At 40.4% G+C, this 19714-nt stretch overlaps 3 protein-coding genes across 4 annotated transcripts; 2 read left to right on the top strand and 1 right to left on the bottom strand.

The window, feature by feature from the left end:
• Positions 1 to 24: 24 nt before the first annotated feature.
• upp1 (uridine phosphorylase 1) lies at positions 25 to 4951 on the top strand. Of its 2 annotated transcripts, XM_079240419.1 has the most exons (8): positions 25 to 203; positions 476 to 520; positions 1189 to 1300; positions 1580 to 1738; positions 1866 to 1980; positions 3987 to 4196; positions 4306 to 4452; positions 4570 to 4951. In XM_079240419.1, the coding sequence occupies exons 2-8, from the start codon at positions 480 to 482 to the stop codon at positions 4719 to 4721; spliced, it is 936 nt and encodes a 311-aa protein (XP_079096545.1). In that variant the 5' UTR covers positions 25 to 203; positions 476 to 479; the 3' UTR covers positions 4722 to 4951. The 2 variants fall into 2 exon arrangements, with proteins under 2 accessions (XP_079096545.1, XP_079096546.1); XM_079240420.1 differs by lacking the exon at positions 25 to 203 and having other exon boundaries at positions 446 to 520.
• Positions 4952 to 7532: 2581 nt separating this feature from the next.
• Positions 7533 to 8131, top strand: stmn2a (stathmin 2a; the record flags this gene model as incomplete). Its single annotated transcript, XM_079240039.1, has 3 exons — positions 7533 to 7703; positions 7786 to 7977; positions 8072 to 8131. 3 exons carry the CDS (start codon positions 7533 to 7535, stop codon positions 8129 to 8131), a joined length of 423 nt encoding a protein of 140 aa, XP_079096165.1.
• A 2284-nt stretch (positions 8132 to 10415) lies between these two features.
• On the bottom strand, positions 10416 to 12402 carry LOC306756625 (hairy/enhancer-of-split related with YRPW motif protein 1-like). Its single transcript, XM_079241435.1, has 5 exons — positions 12271 to 12402; positions 12049 to 12121; positions 11870 to 11953; positions 11683 to 11764; positions 10416 to 11587 (listed from the first exon to the last, which is right to left on the bottom strand). The coding sequence occupies exons 1-5, from the start codon at positions 12354 to 12356 to the stop codon at positions 10980 to 10982; spliced, it is 933 nt and encodes a 310-aa protein (XP_079097561.1). The 5' UTR covers positions 12357 to 12402; the 3' UTR covers positions 10416 to 10979.
• Positions 12403 to 19714: the final 7312 nt, after the last annotated feature.

The following is a 19714-nucleotide window of genomic DNA, read 5'->3' as shown; positions in this document are numbered from 1 at the left end:
ACTACTACCCACGTGACGTACTCGTTCGTCGTGGTAGGCCGGCGTTTTGTGTTACGGCGTCGACGTCAAATGTTCAAAGCAAAATTAATTTGTCAAAATAGAAGGAAACCGGAGGAAAGAGAAACCACAAGGACATATTTCTATATGTAGCTTATTTTTACAGCTTTTGAAGCCTATCACTGTCCCTCAAGCTTATCTATAAGGTAACTATAGAGTTAATAATTTTTTTTCTTGTTTTTTTCCCCCCCCTCTCTGTTTCCGATAAAATGCTGTGTGCGCGCAATGTGTAACCTATGCTTGGGAGGGGGTCAAGTGAAAAATGGATGCGGCTTTACCAACGGACTTTTTATCAGGCAGGTATATGTACGGAGAAGTGTGTCTCTAGATTAGTTGTCAACGTCAAGTGGTGTTGAAGGTATTTTACTGGGTATTCAACAATGTTGTTCGGTTCAGTTTGTTCGTCTCCTTTTCTTAGAAAGATGGACCCGAAGGACGACAAGCGAAGCGCGCAGTGGAGCAGGTGAGAAGTTGCATTTATTATAACATATTTAATTGGTGTGTTGCTTAATGCAAAGCCTTACGACACTTCATTTCACAAGGTTACTGGTAATGAGGAAGCTACTGGGTGGGACAGAATGTCACAATGAGTAAATTAAATAAATAAAATGTATTTGAGCCTGGTCGGTCCCCCATCCAAACATAAAAGTTTTACTAAAGTAAATACACAAATGAACACTATCGAGCTTTTGAACACTTATACAGATAATAGTCTGTCATGTGGTCGAGTTCTGTCATAAATAGACCACATGACAGAAACTTGTAATTTGGTAATAACGGGTATTAATCTGGCTGCCATAGTAACAGTAACCAGGCAGCTGTAGGTATGAATGTATGTAAATACTACGCACATGAAGTACTTCTATTACTTTGTTCTTGTAATGATAATCATTCCTCTGCAGATTATGTAACAAAATAAAAAGAATTTACAAGATTCTTCAGCTGTAGGCTAAATTTAGATTACTAATTTTTATCTTGAAATCCGAAAAATAGACAATTCGGTGTTTGTCTTGCTTTATAACACAGAATAAAGTAACTATATGTGTTTTGAATTCACTTTGTGGTGAAATATCAGTTGAGTTTGAGTGAGAGGGAAAAAACACGAATATCTGACTTTTCTTATTCTTATAGTCCTGTTTGTGTCCACAACCCACACCTGGATGCCCTGAAAGATGACATCCTGTACCACTTCAGTTTAGGAACTGGAACCCACAACCTACCTGCCATGTTTGGTGATATAAAAGTAATGATGTGTACTCAGAATGGTATATTTTATTTTTGTGTTTAATTAGTTATGGTTTACTGGAATTCAGTATTACACAATAAGGGTTAAAGATATTTTTCACAGTGACCGAAGCTGTTTTTCTATTGTTGTTGTTGTTGAACAAATTCTTGAAATATTCTAAATATGTAAATGAACATGGCATGAACAGTCTCTTATCACTGCATACCATGAAGCTAGTATAGCTGGAGTCTTAAGCAAAAAAAAAGAAAACCATACTGTGTGTCTGTTTTATCGTAGTTTGTGTGTGTCGGTGGCAGCCCCTGGAGAATGAAGTCGTTTATTGAGTACATTGCTGCTGAACTTGCTATGGAAGACCCCAAATCAGAATACCCTAACATCTGTGCTGGAACGGATCGCTACGCCATGTACAAAATTGGCCCCGTTCTCTCTGTCAGTGTATGTAACAATAAAAGCTCCACTTAGCATTTTAAAGTCCTGGAATCTTTTTAATTTCTGAATGGATTTTGGATTTGTTGTTATATATGGCTAATTTGTGTGTGACCTGTCTGTTTGATTTCTGCAGCATGGGATGGGAATTCCATCTATTGCCATAATGTTGCACGAGCTAATAAAGCTCCTTCATCACGCACATTGCACAGATGTTACTATTATACGCATTGGCACATCAGGAGGACTAGGTATGTATATATTATGTATACATTTTTAAATTAGTTCACAACCTCTTCTCATAGGCTGCTCAACTAAATTTTAGTATAAAATATTTACATTCCTAAAAAGTCTCTGGAAAAGTTGACTGTTGATTTATCAGTTAAAAAATGACTCTGGAAACATCTCCAGCTTTGTATAGATGAACAATTGTAGGTTATTCCTCTTTGTAATAATTCATTATGCTTCTTGTAGTAACTCCATAATTTTTTCAACATACAATGAGAGGGTTTATTTACTATAGGCAAGAACAATGTAAAGATTTGCATGTGAGTTCATTTTGAGTTATTTTAATTATTATTAGCTTAAATTATAGACCAAATATGAGTGTCAAAGCCCAGAGAACAAACCTTGATACAGAAGACAGAGGCAGTCAGGCTGGTAAAAGTCACGAAATGTATTCAATAAAAGATCATTTACAATTTTAGTGGACAATGAAAAATGGGCTAAAATGAGTACAAGGTTCAAAAACATTGAGGAAGAAACACATCTAGTCATTGTAAGAAAGAATAAGTTCTGTGAATAAGTTCATGAATGTTTAGTGAAAATGTCTCAAACTGACATGGACTCATTTGCTAGAAGGTAGGTTCATGTTTTCACCCATCTGACAACAGCAGGGTTCTTTGTCTTTGCCACAAAGAAATCTTTTTTTCACTACAATAGGGAGGCAAAGGTGACTTCAACCACTGAGTAGTGTCAGGTAGCCCAGTTTTTTTTTTTTTTTTTTCCTTTTTCTCTTTCCAACTTTGAAAGGTTTGGGAAAACCGTACCATGAGAATTAGAGAAAATTTTTAAAAAGAAAATTTCTTCTTTTTCTTTTTTCTTTTTTTTTTTTTTTTTTTTAAGTTTATTTGATCTATTTGAAGCTTTTCTAGACATACTATGAAGTAATGTATCTCAAATTTGATGACAGCAACAAACACATACGCCCCAAAATAGTTAGATAGGTTTATCATTGTGTTACATCCATATTCCTTTTAATTGAAGCTGATGATACTGATCGTTGATGTTTTTCAAAAGGAAACCGTGCCTCTTTTTGCTGAATGCAAGATTTTATCTGCTCATCAGTCTGTATATGGGCCCTATACCATTGTCTGTGAAACATCCCATAATATCACATTTGCTGTCTGTTAGACCAGCATCAGTGATACTGATGACTATGTTTTTCCAAGGTATGTCAAAGCCCACAACGTTATATTGAGATAATCGCGTGACAGTTTATCGTGCAGGTTTGCCTGAAAGGCTCAAAGGTCATGCACATCCAGCTGTGGTTTTCAAACTTGGCCTTTACTCAGTGAGATTCCTAGAATCCCTCAATGTTTTCATATTACTATGCGCAGTGCAGGTTTTTTTTTTTTTTTTTTTTTTTTTTTGGAAAATTGGAATTTTACACACATCTAGCACAACCAACATGTTATGTTACATAATGAATATTTCTATGCTGTGGAGCAGAAAGTATGCGAGTTGCATAAAGACGTTTCTTCTGAAACACACCAGAATGAGAGCTTTAAGGAATTCTGTGGATGTCCAAGTCTCATGTTTGCTTTAAAGCTCTGTTTTTAGGCTAGAAAGACTTATCTCCTGTTCTAGTCCTGCTCCTGAGGTTCAGACAGTGGCCTTCCTGTGCAGAGTTTGCATGTTCTCCCTGCGTATGTGTGGCTTCTCTACGCATACTCCGGCTTCCTCCTACCATCCAAAGACATGCATGTTAGGTAAATTGATCACTCAAAATTCTCCGTAAGAGCGAATGTGAGCATGAGTTAGTTGTTTGCCTCTCTGTTTTGGCCCTGTGATGGACTGGTGACCTGTCCAGGTTGTGCCCTGCCTCTCGCCCAATGATTGCTGGGATAAGCACCAGCTTCCAGTGACCTTTAATGGGATTGAGCTGTTAAGGAAATTAATTAATAAATGACTGAATTTAAGACATATCTCATTTGCTGTTATTTATTTATCATAATTATTTATTTACATTTTTTAGGACTTGAACCTGGCACTGTTGTTCTTACCAAGCAGTCTGTGGATGCCACCTTTCTGCCCAAGTTTGAACAGGTGATCCTGGGAAAGACAGTCGTACGAAACACTGATCTGGATGAAAGCCTGGCAGAGGAGTTGCTGCAATGTAGTAAAGAGCTGAACCAGTTTGACACGGTGATAGGCAACACCATGTGTACACTGGATTTCTACGAAGGTATGAGTTGTGGTGCACTAATGGGTCAAGATATTGTCTACTTACCTTTTTTATGTTATTGTTTTTTACAGCTTTTCCCTGTCTTTCTCTTTTCTTTAAAAACACTCAGGACAAGCCCGTTTGGATGGTGCCTTCTGTTCATACACTGAGAAGGATAAACAAGACTACCTCATGAAAGCCAAAGAGGCAGAAGTTTGCAACATTGAAATGGAATCATCAGTTTTTGCTGCCATGTGTAAACTGAGTGGTCTACGAGGTGAAATAACCTAAAGTTCACATAAGATTACGTCTGATCAAAGTTTCCTCATCTATAAACAGAACTTTATGTTAACTTCTTGTTGAATTTCTAACACTTATGTTTCATTATTTAAAGCTGCTGTTGTTTGTGTAACATTGTTGGACCGACTGAAGGGAGATCAGCTGACCAGCTCTCATGAGGTTCTTCGCAATTACCAGCAACGTCCTCAGATACTGGTTGGTTACTACATAAAGAAGAAACTGAAGGCCAAAGCAGGGAACCACTGAGTCTAAGTGAAGACCAAATACTGAAAAAATAAGTGTACTACAGTCACATTGAACAGTTTTTTGTTGGTATTCATTCTTGCTTATACAAATTTGAATGTTTCTACATCTGCTAATTTTTATATTATGCCTTATATTTATGCACTGATGCTTGTTTTAGGCCAATATAAAAAAAACAAAAACAAATATGCACTTCCTCACTTTTTTCCTTTGTATTATAGAGATTTTAAAGTGATTTAATTGAGCATTAAGTGTTATAATTGTATTAAATATGGCGGATTTAGGGCTGTGTGTATTTTATTTGAAATCAACAGTTTGTGGTCCTTAATATATATATAAGAGGTCCTTATATATTGTTTTGAAATTACATTGAGAACCTATACACTGCAGGAAATGGTATTCCACTACATGTGGTATACAACAAATAAAGATATCCTCACTTAAACTGTTGTTTTTTTTCTGTTTTATCTTCTTAAATGTAGCACACTTGCAACATGCATTCATACCAACTCCATGCAGGAACAGGATGGTTGCAGGACTAATTGACTACTTTCTAAATATTTTGCACATCATCAGTAATAAATTATTCAAAGTATTTTCCCTTTACATGACTCATGAACATTAATATTCTGTCCAGTGTGCAGACAGTTAATGTAAAGCTGCTTTAACAGGATAGCCACTGTTATAAGCAATCACTAAGTTCAATAAGTTGTGACATAAAGCCATTTTGAGATCAAATTTAAGTCTGACTTCCATTACCTGTGAAATAGGTGACCAATACCAGCTGGGCAACGCATTGTGTATTTGATGGGCTTTCAGATCGACACCATGCACTCTTCATAAGCCTCTCCTTAAAATTGGGCACCTTCAAGTATAATATCAAGCAAGTTAAGGACAAGGATTGTTTCCTTTAGCTTAAAATTGTCTTTAGTACCGGGTTTCAACAGAGGGGTCTGGGTCTTTAGGTGTTTCCAGGCTTCAGACTACAGCGGTGGATGATGAACGCTGCTCTGCGCGTCAGAGGACAGAGGAGGGTCTGCTTGCGCGCTCCCGTGCGCGCCCCCCTCCTGTCTGCTCTCTGATCCAAGCCAGGTCTATTCGCTGACTCAGTGCCTTAAGCAGCCTCACCGTTGACCAGAACAGAGCCACAGCATCCTCTGCGGAAAAATCCATCAGCCATGGCCAAAACAGCAACCGGTAAGCGCGCTGAGACCGTTTGTTTCTGGATGGATGGATGGATGGGCTTGTGGAAGGTGCATCCTCCTTGTGTCGGCCCTGTGTTGTAACCTATACCGGCAGGTGGTCAGATTTCTGTAATGGCTCCAAGCCGAAATGTGCGTTTTTATGCTTGAAACTAAAAAGGGATATTTCATCTTTCCATTTTATGTTTGTATGAGCCGTGAACCGGACTGTCTCAGCTCCAGGGTCTGTAAATCACAGCCTCACAAGCCTCAGCATCCTCTGTCGCTAGATCACTAAAATGTCTTCCTTCGTCATCTTCATCCTGTGGATTTACCTTATTCTGTGTAACAGATGATATTTAGTCAGCCTGGATCTCCTTTGAGGAGAGGTTTAGTCTTAACCCTGCACCCTCTCTTCATGCTACAGCGGCCCCAACATGCAGCATAATGCAGACGGACCCCACCCAAGATGCTGGGCTGCCGATCATGTAGCCGATAGCAAAGCTTACAGGGCTTTATATCTCTGAATTCTGCATTAACTTATTATAATCACACGTTCACATGTGTAGCTGGTCATTTAGAAACGTTTTAATATGCTGTTTTTTTGTTTGTTTTTTTTTCTTTTTTGATCAGGTTTGTTTAATCCGTTCAATTGAAGCATTTCTCCTTTTATTCATCTGGCTTTCCACATTGCCTGAGCTCAAAATGTAGCACCAGCTGTGACATGTGCTGTAATTCATCTAACTCAATTTCATCAGACATTGTTCAGCTATTATTGTAGGCCAGCCATTTAACAAAGTATGTTTTTATGGCTTTGTTTACTTAACGGAAATATTGACTTTTTTTAGGGCAGTATTTGGTTATTATTTGACAATATGTGGTGCTGACTGGCTTCATAATGGAGTAAAGTGGTGTACTGAAGCAGACAAGAGTGTGGCAAGGTGGGAGGCAGGCCAGCCCTGCAGCAAGAGGCTGCTTCACATGCTGGCCTTTGCAGCAGAAGGCTTAGCAGCAGACAATCTGTAGTCCTCTTTGAGGTGGGCACTTAGTCAAATATGGGAAGGACAGGAAATAATATTGTTGCAGGCAAGACAACAGAAAACAAATGAAGTCCAGGTCATTATTCAGCTGTCTTTAACAGCAGGCATAACAAAGTATGGAAGGCATAACATAGATAATGTCAAATGAATTTGAAGGTAGATTAACTTTTATGTTTCATTTCCTGTCTTAGGGAATACCTCAGTTCTAAGAATGTAAATTAGTTTGTAATTTGAGGTAGTGTTATTTAGCTGAGAGGATAGCTACGTTAGGTGTTATTTTGTGTGCTTCAGACTCACCTGGATGCTATGTTGTCTCTGTCCCCACAGCCTACAAAGAGAAGATGAAGGAGTTGTCTGTCCTCTCCCTCATCTGCTCCTGCTTCTACCCAGAATCTCGCAACAAGCTTGTATGTGAGTTTGAAGGTATAGATGAGCTCAAACATTGATTTTCTTCTGAATCAGATAAGCTGCCCCTTATGAATGTTTTCTCTACCTTGTAAATAAAGGGATTTGTAATCAATAGATCGGCTGATGTGTTATTGGAAATTGAATTTTTTGACAGCGTCATCATTGCCATTGCTTGATTCACAGACATGGAGGTGAAACCGATAAACAAGCGGGCCTCGGGACAGGCCTTTGAGGTGATTCTCAAGCCTCCGTCTCCAGTGTCAGATGTCGCCCACAACCTCCCCTCCCCCCCAAAGAGGGATATCTCCTTGGAGGACATTGAGAAGAAACTGGAGGCTGCTGAGGAGCGGAGGAGGGTGAGTAGTTTCTCTGTGTCACACAGTTTTGGATGATGAAAATAAATAACTGAATATGATTATTTTTCACTTGCATTTTTAGTTCCAAGAGGCTCAGGTGCTGAGGGCTTTGGCAGAAAAGCGAGAGCATGAACGGGATGTGTTGCTAAAGGCCATGGAGGAGAACAGCAACTTCAGCAAGATGGCCGAGGAGAAGCTCCAGCTGAAGATGGAACAGATCAAGGAAAACCGTGATGCCTACCTGGCAGCCATGATGGAGCGCCTGCAGGAGAAGGTGAGAGATGCAGAAATCCAATGCTAGCTTGCATCAATGAGGGACCTGGGACTGTCCCGACAACTAATCATTCTCACTGCGTTGTTGTGTTCAGGAGAGGCACGCCGCGGTGGTGCGCAGGAACAAAGAAATGAGGGAAGAGCTGGTAGCATGAACATCACACAAGTCCTGACTTCCGTGGTCCATCCATGTCCCTCCATCCATGCTCGCCCTGCCCTCAACTTCTCTGAAACAGACACACTTCCCTGAAGGCCAAGAGGCCAAAGGGCCTCACCACCATATCACCGCACATCTTCTCACCAGTACTCACGATCTCAGTATTATCAGTGATACAAACAACACTTCTTTTGAGAATTAAACAGACTTGTTGAGTTTAGAAGGATGCAAAAATATGGCAGTTTTTTTTCTTTCTATCTATCTATCTATCTATCTATCTATCTATCTATCTATCTATCTATCTATCTATCTATCTATCTATCTATCTATCTATCTATCTATCTTTTAGTTTGTCATTGATTATCGTTTCAGGTCTTGAAATCTGACTCCACAACTGTTTTTCTTTCTTTTTTTTTTGTCAAAGGCCACGGTGTTGTGAGTTGGCAGGTAGATGGACAGTTTGCAGCATTTCCTGATGATGTCATGATAATGATGTTTGTGTGTTTTGTGAAAGAACGATAGCTGGTGTACCTACACTACAAACTGCATAAGAAATGGGTGTATGGCATCTTTCTCCTTCCTCGTGAACACCTAATCATTCTCAATACGCACGCTTGGAACTTATTAGACCAAACCCACAGATTCATGAAGCGTCCACCTCCTCTGAAATGAGCTTGATAAAGAAGATAGGTGCTTTATGTAATTAAGAATGTCTTTTGCCCAACAGGAGCAACTGTTTATACACTTGGATACTCCCATTAATCATCAAAAGAGCAGTTTTTTCAGTAAGTCCATCCATAGTTAAGTAAACTCCTCCACTACAAACACAGTATTTGAGGACTAATCTTACAAATTTATGAATGTTTTGACACTTTCCTGGTCTCATGCATAGTGTCTTGGACAGTGGAATGTGCAGTTGCTCCCATCTTGATATTGATGGTGTGAACATAATGTATGTCTGTGTGGGTGTGTGTGAATGCAGATTTATCTTGAGGCATCATTAGCATCTTCTCTCTTCAGAAGATTGGGTAGAGAATGGATGCCGGATGCTTTACATTCAGCACACTGAACTAGTCTCTTTTTAAAATTCAGTATAACACTGATATTTGCCTGCATCCTCTGCTGCTTGTGTTTCTCTCCCTTCATATAATTCTCTGTGAAAGCTTTGCTTAATAAAGGTTTGGGGGTTCTGTGAACATGGCATGCACCGTCTAATACTTTTCTGTGCTAAAACACAAGGGGAATTGTAAACTGCCAAATAAAAGAACCAGTTATCTACACAACCTGCGACTCAGTTTTCTGACCTCATTGTTTTGTTTATGCTTCAGCCTGGTATCCATTTATTTAAACTTTTGTCCTGGGCTTTCTCTTGTGGGGTTAGATTAAAAGCAAGCGGGATGTGAAACCAGCAGGTGGCAGTGTCAGATTGGTTTAGTGCAGAATAAAAGGGCTGGAGGCTTGAATCCATTTCAGCAATCAACCATTCACAATTAGCCAAATGCAAATACATTAGAAATTCAATATAAACAAACAAACACACACATACCCAGACACTATGGATCTGATTGTGACGTGTGTTGAACTTACAGACATAATGATTCTCAAAAGATGGAAATAAACTTATTAATAACATGGTTTCATCCCTCAGGCAGCAAATTACAGGCATAATAACCCCCACCCACCCCCAAACCTGGATGTCTGATGTGCTGCATGATTTGATAAAACAATGAACCCTTAAAAACCTGCATGTCTAAGAATGGACCAGTAAAAGCACCTTGGTGCTGAACAGTGATTTATGAATCCAGCTGTCTGTGTGTTGTTGTTACTTTATAACAGCTTTCCTTCAACGTCCTCATCCTGTTCACACTATTGTCTCCGTTTTAGACCAGCCCAGGCTGGTGAGGTCAGGGCAACATTGTAAAGGATTTCCTCTGACTCTTAATGATTTCCTGGGTATTCATAAGGGCAACAATGCTTTTGGATTTGGTTACCTAACCTGGCACACGGTGAAGGAAGTGCCTCGAGTCAATAACCAGGACCTTATTAGCTCATAATGAACTTTTGCTGGACCTCAACAGAAATGCACCTGCAGATTATTTGTCATTTGGTAAAATATATTATCAGCCCATTTTATTATAGGACTCTGTAGTGTTACTATTGAAAAGGTACTCTACTGTTCTATCATTTAACGTTTAGGTACCTTAATGCTTTAGGGTGCAGCTGAAACAAACAAATAAAAATGAAAAAAATCACTGATTTATATGACTGTTTCATATGTTTAGATTCAATTTATTGGTACAAAAATATTACAAATAGATACATAAATGCAAATTTCCAATTGTCAAGTAGTTAAATCTCCATCTGTGCTGCACAATATGCATAATTTTCACACAGTTGTAGGCTCACTAAAGAAAATCAGATCAAATTTAGCAACTCTACATCATGTTAAATGTAGTCACCTGCTAGCCAAATGTACATGTTACAGTATATGACATACAAAGTCTTACCTCTAAATTTGTGCTTACAGTAAATCTATTCATGGCCATTTATCGTATCATACCAAGAGTCCTCAACCTGGAGGCAGTGCAGGCCACCTAAATTACTTCCAGTTTAACAAACAATGCAACAGGATCATTTAAAATCTGCCCACTTGTTACAAGCAGTAAACAAACCGACAGGAATTTTACCTCCCTTGCAACTTCTCACACTGATTTCTTCATAAAATAAAACTGTTTTCCTTTGTTTTCAGTGGTTTCTTGTAATAGAAACAGTTGAAAAGGGTTTTCCTGCCTACATGTCTGTGATGTTGTCCAGCTCAGCTGTTGCCTTCAGTTGGCTACTTAGCGTCAGAAGGCTCCAATCTCCAAGCCCCAAGGCCTATAAGGCTTCGACATGGTAGAGGAGGGACTCACTGTGTTGACGGCTGTTGGGGAGACGAGAGGAAAGGCACTGAAGGAGAGGGGGAAGGCAGAAAGTGAGGACAGAGATGAGACCAGTGGCGGTGAAAGCTTGGAAGTTGGCACAGGCAGACTTAGGGGTATAGAGCCATTGGGAGGCACCCTGAGGGACTCTGTGGGGGGTAAGATGCTAAGTCTGGATGTCCCAGATGTCTCAGTGGATGAAGAGGAAGATGAAGAGGGAGTGGAGGAAGAGCAGGGTGGGTTGCTGTTGTTTCTGTGTGCAGGTGTCCTGCCCTGAGGGTGCTGTAGAAGGAGGTGGTGGGGGAGATGGGCAGGGGTAGTCCCGTAGGCAGAGCCCCAGGCCAAGTGTTCCAGTCCAGTGTGCACCTCCCTTTGAGATGCATAGTTGGTGAGGTGGGACACTAATCGTACACGAAGAGAGTCTGTGCTGTCCCGACCCTCTACGATGCTTAGGTAGCGGGCTGTCTCTGCCAGGCACTCTCTGAAGCCCAGGCTGCGGTAATCCTTCGCAAGAGCATGAGCTTCAAAGTAACCTGTCGGGAGAGAAAGCAGAAACTTTAACTAAGCATGTTATTAATAGTACATTTTGCAATTACTATTTCCATTTTAAAACACAAAACGTATTAACCTTTGCCGCCAGATGCATGGAGCATCTTCAAATGGTCAACTGTCATCTGCAAAATTTCTGCTTTTTCCAATTTAGCTGATCCCTATGCAAACAGAATGTTTTACTTTAGATTATATCATCCTCATTCTGCATGCATATAGTCAGCAAACAAAAAAAATGAGGCAGTGGAAAAGAAACAGAAATGTACCTGCTTCTCAAAGGCACTTGGCACCAAACGTCTCAGTTCTGACAAGCTGTTATTGATCCGGTCACGTCTTCTTTTCTCAATAAGCTGTTGGAAAACATTTTTCTTATAAATCCAAATCATATGTATTTGACGTAATTAGCAGTGTGCAGCGTGATTCCAAGTGTCAGAGGTTAACATACCCCTCTGCGCCTTTTTCTGGCTTGAACTTGTGTAGTGGTGGAAGGTGACATGGATCCAAGAGAGTCAAGATGACTGGAAATTAAAGCAAAGAATTGTGTGTAAATATAATAAAAAAAATTTAAAAAAAAAAGTCAAAATAAATCTAGATAAAAGGATAAAATTAAATAAAACTCAAAATGTAACATGCATAAATAAGACAGGTGAATATTATGGTGAAATACCCATTTTCGTCACTGCTGTCCTTCTCTACTTCAACGTTGTCGTCCAGCTCGCTGTCCGATGAGCTGTAATTGTGGTTTCTCTTCATCCTCCCAGCCGCAGTGGTGAATATCCTCCTTCCTCAGAAAGCTCCAGCAGCACACTGACGGCAGACGGTCTGAGCAACAGTTTTGAACATCAGATCTGCCACGGAAGAGGCTATTTTCACAGAGATGGGGGAGGCGGGGCTCCTTGAATGTGTGGGCGGTGCTTGGAGAGACTTGAGCCAATAAAAATTGCCAATGAAGTCATAGATCATATTAAAGAAAAACCTGTAGACGAATGAATTTTTTTTCTTTAAGCCAAGTAATGAAATTATTATCCAAAGTATTACATGAGTGTATAAAAGAGTTTGGCTGGCTATTTTTTGGTTGTCTTCATTTTTTTCTGTTGCTTCAATAGTTGGAGGATTCCTCAGTGGTGTTGTGTGAGATCATGTTCTAAGAGGGTTTTTCATTATCCATTGTCAGTTGTGTTCTTCAAGACCACTACTGTTCAGCCGGAAGGATTCACAAGTTTCTCCCAAGAGACCCCCTCCTTTCTTTTAAGGAAGGGGTGTGATGAGACAAGGTATGATGATTTTCACCTGACTCTGCAGTGAAACTGGGCCTGGTGTTTTTTTTTTTCTAGAGTATTTTAGTGTAGGTCAAGTTTCCCATCAGTTTCCTATATAAGTAGTCAGACCTTAACTTAACTGTAGGAGTAGCAACTTTAAGTTCTCATATTAGTTGACTGATTTGGGATTTTCTCCCATGTGTACTATGAGATTCATATAAGGAGAGAAACTTCACTACAGGATGGCATTGCCTCTGTCATAAGTGATCTTAAGGACGATATACTTATTAGGGAAAAAAATTGCTCATACTTTTATACGAGCAAAATTACAAGGAAGATTTCTTTTTTTTTTTTATCCATTGATCAATTAAATAGGTAGGTTTAAGTCATTTATATGTTGATAATAACCAGGAATGACATTTGCCATTATAGCTATTTTAAAGCTTTACCATGCTAAGCATTTAAACTCATAACTTGTGCACTGATATGGATAAAGTACTCGGCAATGGATACTGTAAAACTGGTTCCTCCAAATCAGATATAACATGCTGTTGTGCATGTATGTTTTATTCTGCAAGGATGTTCAAGGTTTTTTTTCTTTACTTCTCTAATGGAGTGTTGATTTTATTCCAATGTTTGCTATTTAAATAATTTTTGTTGCTTTGTTGGCAGACGTACAATGATGAAGTTCTGGAAATTACTCAAGGTTTGACTAGGTTCCTGCTCTGTGTCTGACATGTCTGTTAAGGCTATCACCATCATCCTCTAGATCAGCACTGTGTTGAGGAGCAGCTGTTTCTCTGCTCTGTCCATCAGGTCAGTTGTTAACTTGGTGCAGTGGGAGCTAGACAAGTATGGATGAGAGCTTGATTCACAGGAGCAACTGCAGGCCGACACTTTCTGTTCCCAGGATGTCAGTGGGGGTTTCAGTGGTGACAGATACAATGTGCACGCTTCAGTCAGTCCTGTTGATGCAGTGAGTGTGGACGAGTCTTCATATTATCCCTGACATGCAGATAACACACATACTCAGGCCTTAACCTCTGCTGCTTTCCTTTTCAGTACACTCTCTAAAAGTCATGCCTGTCTTCATCAATTTCATGCATTTTCAGATTCCAGTCTCAGTTATTTTATAACCCTTAACATGTTTGTAATCAGGTGCTGAAAACCATAGACTTCCGTATGTTTTTATGAGGCTCTGTATTGGTCCTGTTCTCAGAAGGGCTAATGCTAATGGAGCAAAGTCAAATACAGATGTTTAACCTCATGTTGCTTTTTATCCCAGTCTGACTCACACATTAAACTTTTATGGCAGGTTAAATATATTTCAAATCATTTCAATGATGTTTGTCAAATGATTATGGTAACAAGTCCATATTCCACTGTTCATCCCACTGGACAGATAGCTTTATATAGTTTCTGTTATGTAAACATAAAGCATTCACACCTGACTGTCAATGTCCACCAGGTAAGTTTTGAAAATTCTTTTCACTCATTAAACACAGTTTTGAGCAAACTTCTAAAAACCCTTACATTTCAGCTGTGCCATTAGAAACTGATCTCAACCCCTAGTCCACTCCCAGTAAGGGTGCATGTGAAGGTTGTGAAAAGATGGATTCTGTTTGAGTGTTATATTTGTGTATGACTACTGCATTTTAGTTTATCTTTACATCTGACAACTCCAGCAGCATGCCAGCCTGGCTGTTGATCGTGGGTGTAACTCGGCGCCAGTTTCAAGAAACTCTTCTCAAACCATGTGCCAGGAAGCTAGAAGGTATAAGCAAGCATTTGTTTTAAACTGGCGTGTGCCCAGCTGCCTTTCTCAATCTTCCCTCAGGTTTCCCCGGGTGACTCTTTGTGTGCAAGAGTGCGGCCTGAGTGTGTGCTGGTGTGTTTACGTGTGTGTGTGTGTGTGTGTGTGACTGAGAGTGTGCAACTGTGTTTAGGAGGTGCTGTTTCCCACAACCCTGATCTAATTCCGTGGTAACTCAATCTCCGTGTGAGCGCTTCCCGGCGAGTGTTCTCCCACCCGTCGACAGTCTCTCCCTGGCTGGCTGAGTGTGTCTGACGGAGGCCGACTCAGTCCCTGTGGGCCCCCTCCCCCCTCATACACCTCCTGCCTCCATCCTTCCCACTCTCCCATCAGGATTGATTTACTATGTCAACCGTTGTGGCTGCCGGCAGCAGCGACGCTCGCAGCCATGCCTGCATCCTGTGTGCACACCATCCTGACATCTTATATCTGCCACTCAACAACTGCTGCACCGAAGTTTGCATTTGTGGGTGTGGTGAAAAGGAGGTCACTGGGGGAGGCATTTGTGCATGTGAGATCATTTCCTTATTCATGTTTTATTCAGGTAGATGGGGAGGCTTGGGCAAAAAAGTTTGAACTATGCTGCATATATACATGAGATATGACTTTATATAAGGCAGGACAAATGCCACCCATGCTGATCTTAAATAGGCTGTCTGACTGGGGGAAATGTCTCCCAGACAGTCTCCATACAACAATGTTATCCTATGGGCCACAGTTTCCTGCCTGTTCCTTCTCATTCCAGTCAGCACCCAGGCGCTATATTGGGCAGGGACCAATGCAGGCTCTAGACCCATTCCCACTGTTTGACCGTAACACACCCGCCTTTTCATTCTTTACTTTCCTGCCTTTGTTGGCAACTATTCTATTTGTGCTTTTTGGATAGGTAAAGCCAAGGAGGATATGTTGACTTCCTTGTTTCTTTGTTTAGCAGAAGTTTGGTTTTGTTTTCAATGTGTTTTGTTTTTTATTGTCTTAGGAAAACTAGTCAGGTCCTAATACTGATATCAGCATCTCAGTGCCAGCTTGCACTTGCAGGATTTGGAGATAACAGGTAATGAACAAAACCTTAAAAAGACTCTGGCTTACATAAACTGATAAATAAATAAATGACTTAGATATTCCCCTTCTTGATTTTCCCAAAAGGTGCGTACACTTTATTGTTTATAAGGTTTCCCAGTTGCCCAGTGCTAGTTAACTAATGCAAGTTCACAATAGTGGGAAGGCTGATCACAAGACTGGTTCCCAAATAAGCGCAACAGGAGACAGCACGTGATATCCTCACAGAGAAAGCAGGACCATAGAGCAAGCTACTTTTAAGGCCACACATTGTGTTGCCACAGGAACAACATTGTTTGCATATCAATGGAGTGTGTTCATGTGTGTGTGTGTGTGTGTTTGTGTGGTTAAGGTGGAAGAGGATTTAGGGCTCTAATTGAAATGTATCTCCTCGTTAACATTACATGGAAAAAACACTGCAGACACTTGCAGCGTGAGTTATTTTTCCAAGTCAAGCTGTAGATGATGATAACGAAGCTCTATCCCTTTATGTATGTGGTGTGTGTGTGTGTGTGTGTGTGTGTGTGTGTGTGTGTGTGTGTGTGTGTGTGTGTGCGTGTGCATAAGGCTGTACGAGGCTGGTTGATTCCAGGAAAATCTCAGTACTCCAGAGCTCACAAAGTCTGTCTGTGAAGGTCACCTGTCCTCTCAACTTTATATTTATTCAACCACATGACAAACTTTTTATTTAAGTCCAAATAGAACTGAAATCTGATTACTACTGAGTGTAACCATTAATATTTTGTGATAAACTAATGAAACACATGAGGACCAGTGTATTGTGTATTAAAAAAATCACAACAGAAAAAAACACTGTCCTTCTTTCTTTTTCTTTTGGAAAGCTAGCTTCTTTCCCAGTGGATGCTCCATGCCAGCTGTCTGTTCTGCAGTAAAGTACTGCTTTCCCAAGCTCTGACCTGTGGGAAAATCTGTTGTGGCCAGTAATTGATTCCGCCCTGCCAGCCCCATTACTCTCCGCTGCAGTCAAACTGCCAGTGATCTGCAGAAAGCCGGTTAGCACAGCCCCTCTACTCTTTCTCTTTTCCTCCTCACTCACACAAACATGCACCAGTATCCTGGAAGTCTTACTGTTAATTCCATAATTTTATCTGTCGGTTTCTGTACATTTCCCTCAGACTTTGTACAACCCTGATTCCAAAATGCTTGAAACGCAGCATAAAACAGAACAAGCATAAACAGAGACATAGTATTTAACCCTTTAACATTCACACTAACAAAACGTTTCTCTGTGTTTTTTTCATTTGTTTTGGACAAGAATAAACAGAATAGATTTTTTTGCAAATAGCTGAGATGTTAAAAAGAAGTTAATAATAATGTAACAACAGTGAAATGGTTGAAACAGTAGTGTTATTACAAACACTTAGTTTGAGTTTTACATACTCAAACCAATTGGTAGAGAGTTTATTTCCACAATTTTTTAAAGAACTTAATCAACGTCACTGCAAATTTATCCAAACTAAATGGTAGACCAGGACCTTAGAGGGTTAATTTGATAAGCTCACTGCAAAACATACAACATATTTAAAGAGATATATTCCAGAGGAATGTTCCTGTCTGATATGGTAGCTGCTTAAGATTCCTGGGTCTTCGTCGTATTTTTAGTTTCATGGTACATCAAATGTTTACGGACAGTGAAATGGCTGGCCAGACCAGTCACCTGGAAGGGAACATATGTTGCTCTGAAACCTCTTTATATCTTTGAGCACTTTCCATATGTGCGAGTTGCCAGCTCCATGGGCACTAATGCAATCCAATAAGAGCTGATAACAGTATCTGAGAAGGTGCTTAGGAGCATAAGTGAACCACAGGGCACTGTGCTCTTACCATTTCTGCACATGTTGAACACCTCAAGTTAGCAGAGCATATAACTGTAACAATAATTCATTTCCAGAAACAAGCACTGAAATTAGGACTCAGGATGGCTTGTTTGATAAAACATATGAACCACCTAAAAATTCAAACTGGCGACTTTGCAAGATGGCGACTGAGTAAACAGAAATGCTGTGTGTTGACTGACTCCAGATACATCCTACCCGGCAGGCAGCATGCTTCACATGCTGCTTCAGTACTGCTCGGGTTGGATGAATTGCTTTGTATGGCCTCTGTTTCGAAGCAAACATGTCCAACCTTGCATCAGCGGTGTAGATTTCAGGCCAGTGCCACTGGACCTGTTTGGCTGGTCAGCAGAATTGACTGGCACTTGACCAGGGTTCAGAAATGCAACTATTTCCTTTCCTTGGTCTTGTTCATGGTCTTGTTTACCACATGTTTGACTGTCACAGCTGAGTAGGCCTGATCTTGCAGCAGAGGCAAAAGTGACGTAATTCAGACCTCAAATGACATTCCTCCATTTGGTGAAACTTGGTGGGCTGACCAAGTCACAACCACGGTCCCATCTGTCACAGTGACCTTCCCCAGTCACTTGTACACTGTGCTTTATTGCAAGTTGTGGCCTCAGCAGACAGGTGTCTGGCCATGTGAACCCATTCCTTTGGAGGAGATTATTTCTTCTGGGTGAGAAAGGCGGGCTGGACATCGATGGAGGAGCCTGGAAATTCTGGAACTTTTTAACTTTCTCTTCTCCAAACCTCACATGTCCACATTCTTTACCTTTGTCTTCTTTTGTCAGTTGCTGCAAAACCGGGACACTGGTTACATGGAAAGAAGTGGTCGCTGTCACTGCAGTGGAAATCTGGTCTATTTAGTCCATGTAGTGAACTGGTCCTCCTCCATGTACTTGCTGATTTTTTGCATCTCCCAGATGAGCAGATATCACTCTAGTAGCATCCTGTCATAAGAAACAGCATAAGCATGCTCATGAAGCATTTTCCCCAACATTTTTGTAAGATGATTTTGTGATTTTATTGCTAAATGCAATAGTTTTGTATACTCAGTGGTGGCCACCTTAATGCGGTTTTATTAAATCAGCAATCCCCAGTTTTGATGGTTGTTTCCAGAAATGAACCATTCTTCTGAAATTTGAAGTAATCTGCTCTACTAGATCAGGGATCCCCAACCCTGGTCCTCGAGGACTGGTGTCCTGCAGGTTTTCCAAGTGTTCCTGCTGGAACACTGATTCAGACTCAGACAAGCTCTGCATGTCTGCTAAATACACACTGATATGAATCAGGTGTGGTGCAGCAGGAACATTTGGAAAAGCTGCAGGACATCGGTCCTCAAGGACCAGGATTGGAGATCCCGGTACTAGATGATGATGAATCTGCAGTTGTGGGGTGTATCATTGGCCAGGGCTCAGTCAATTTCTGGAATGGTGCAGAAGCAACTTGTTTAAAAAGAAAGGAAAAAGAATTATTGTGGGTTTTAGGAGGAACAAAAGTAAGCAAAGGACTCTTTACATCCTGGACAAAGAAGTGGAGGAGAACTACAGATATCTGGAAGTTCAGCTGGACAACAGTTTAGACAAGAAATGCAACACAGAAACAATCTACATGTAAGCACAGAGCAGACTGTACTTTTTGACGAAGATGATACCTTTCAATGTCTGCCCCAAGACGTTGCATATTAAATCTGTTGTGGAAAATGCAACCTGTTGTGTTATGCTATGAGGTCCACTGCAACAGAGAATGATGGTCACTCCTGCCTGCAGCTACTGCTGTCTGAGGAACAGAACTCAAATGACTTACAAGCAATAATTTACAATAAAATAAAGAAAATGGAAAAAAAAAAGAAAAATACTATAAACAGAATTTCCCGACAGGGAATAATAAAGGTGTTTTTTTTTCCATTCAGTTTCTATTCTGGAAGTCTTCCTGAATCCATATAGTAATTTTATAACAGAACTTCATGTATGGATTATTTTGTCCCATGTCTCCTGTCAACATGTCTGTGACAAGAGTTTGAAACTCGGGTGGGCTACCAAGGATTGTTTTTGAAGCCTGTCCCTATCCAAGTAAAGGGAGCAGAGTAGATGAATATTCTCCTTCTAAACTTGAGTTCGA

This window comes from Telmatherina bonti, assembly GCF_933228915.1.
Source record: "Telmatherina bonti genome assembly, chromosome: 5".
Taxonomy (NCBI): Eukaryota; Metazoa; Chordata; class Actinopteri; order Atheriniformes; family Telmatherinidae; genus Telmatherina; species Telmatherina bonti.
Note: the sequence above shows the minus strand (reverse complement) of the source record. Positions and strands in the feature narration are given on the sequence as shown.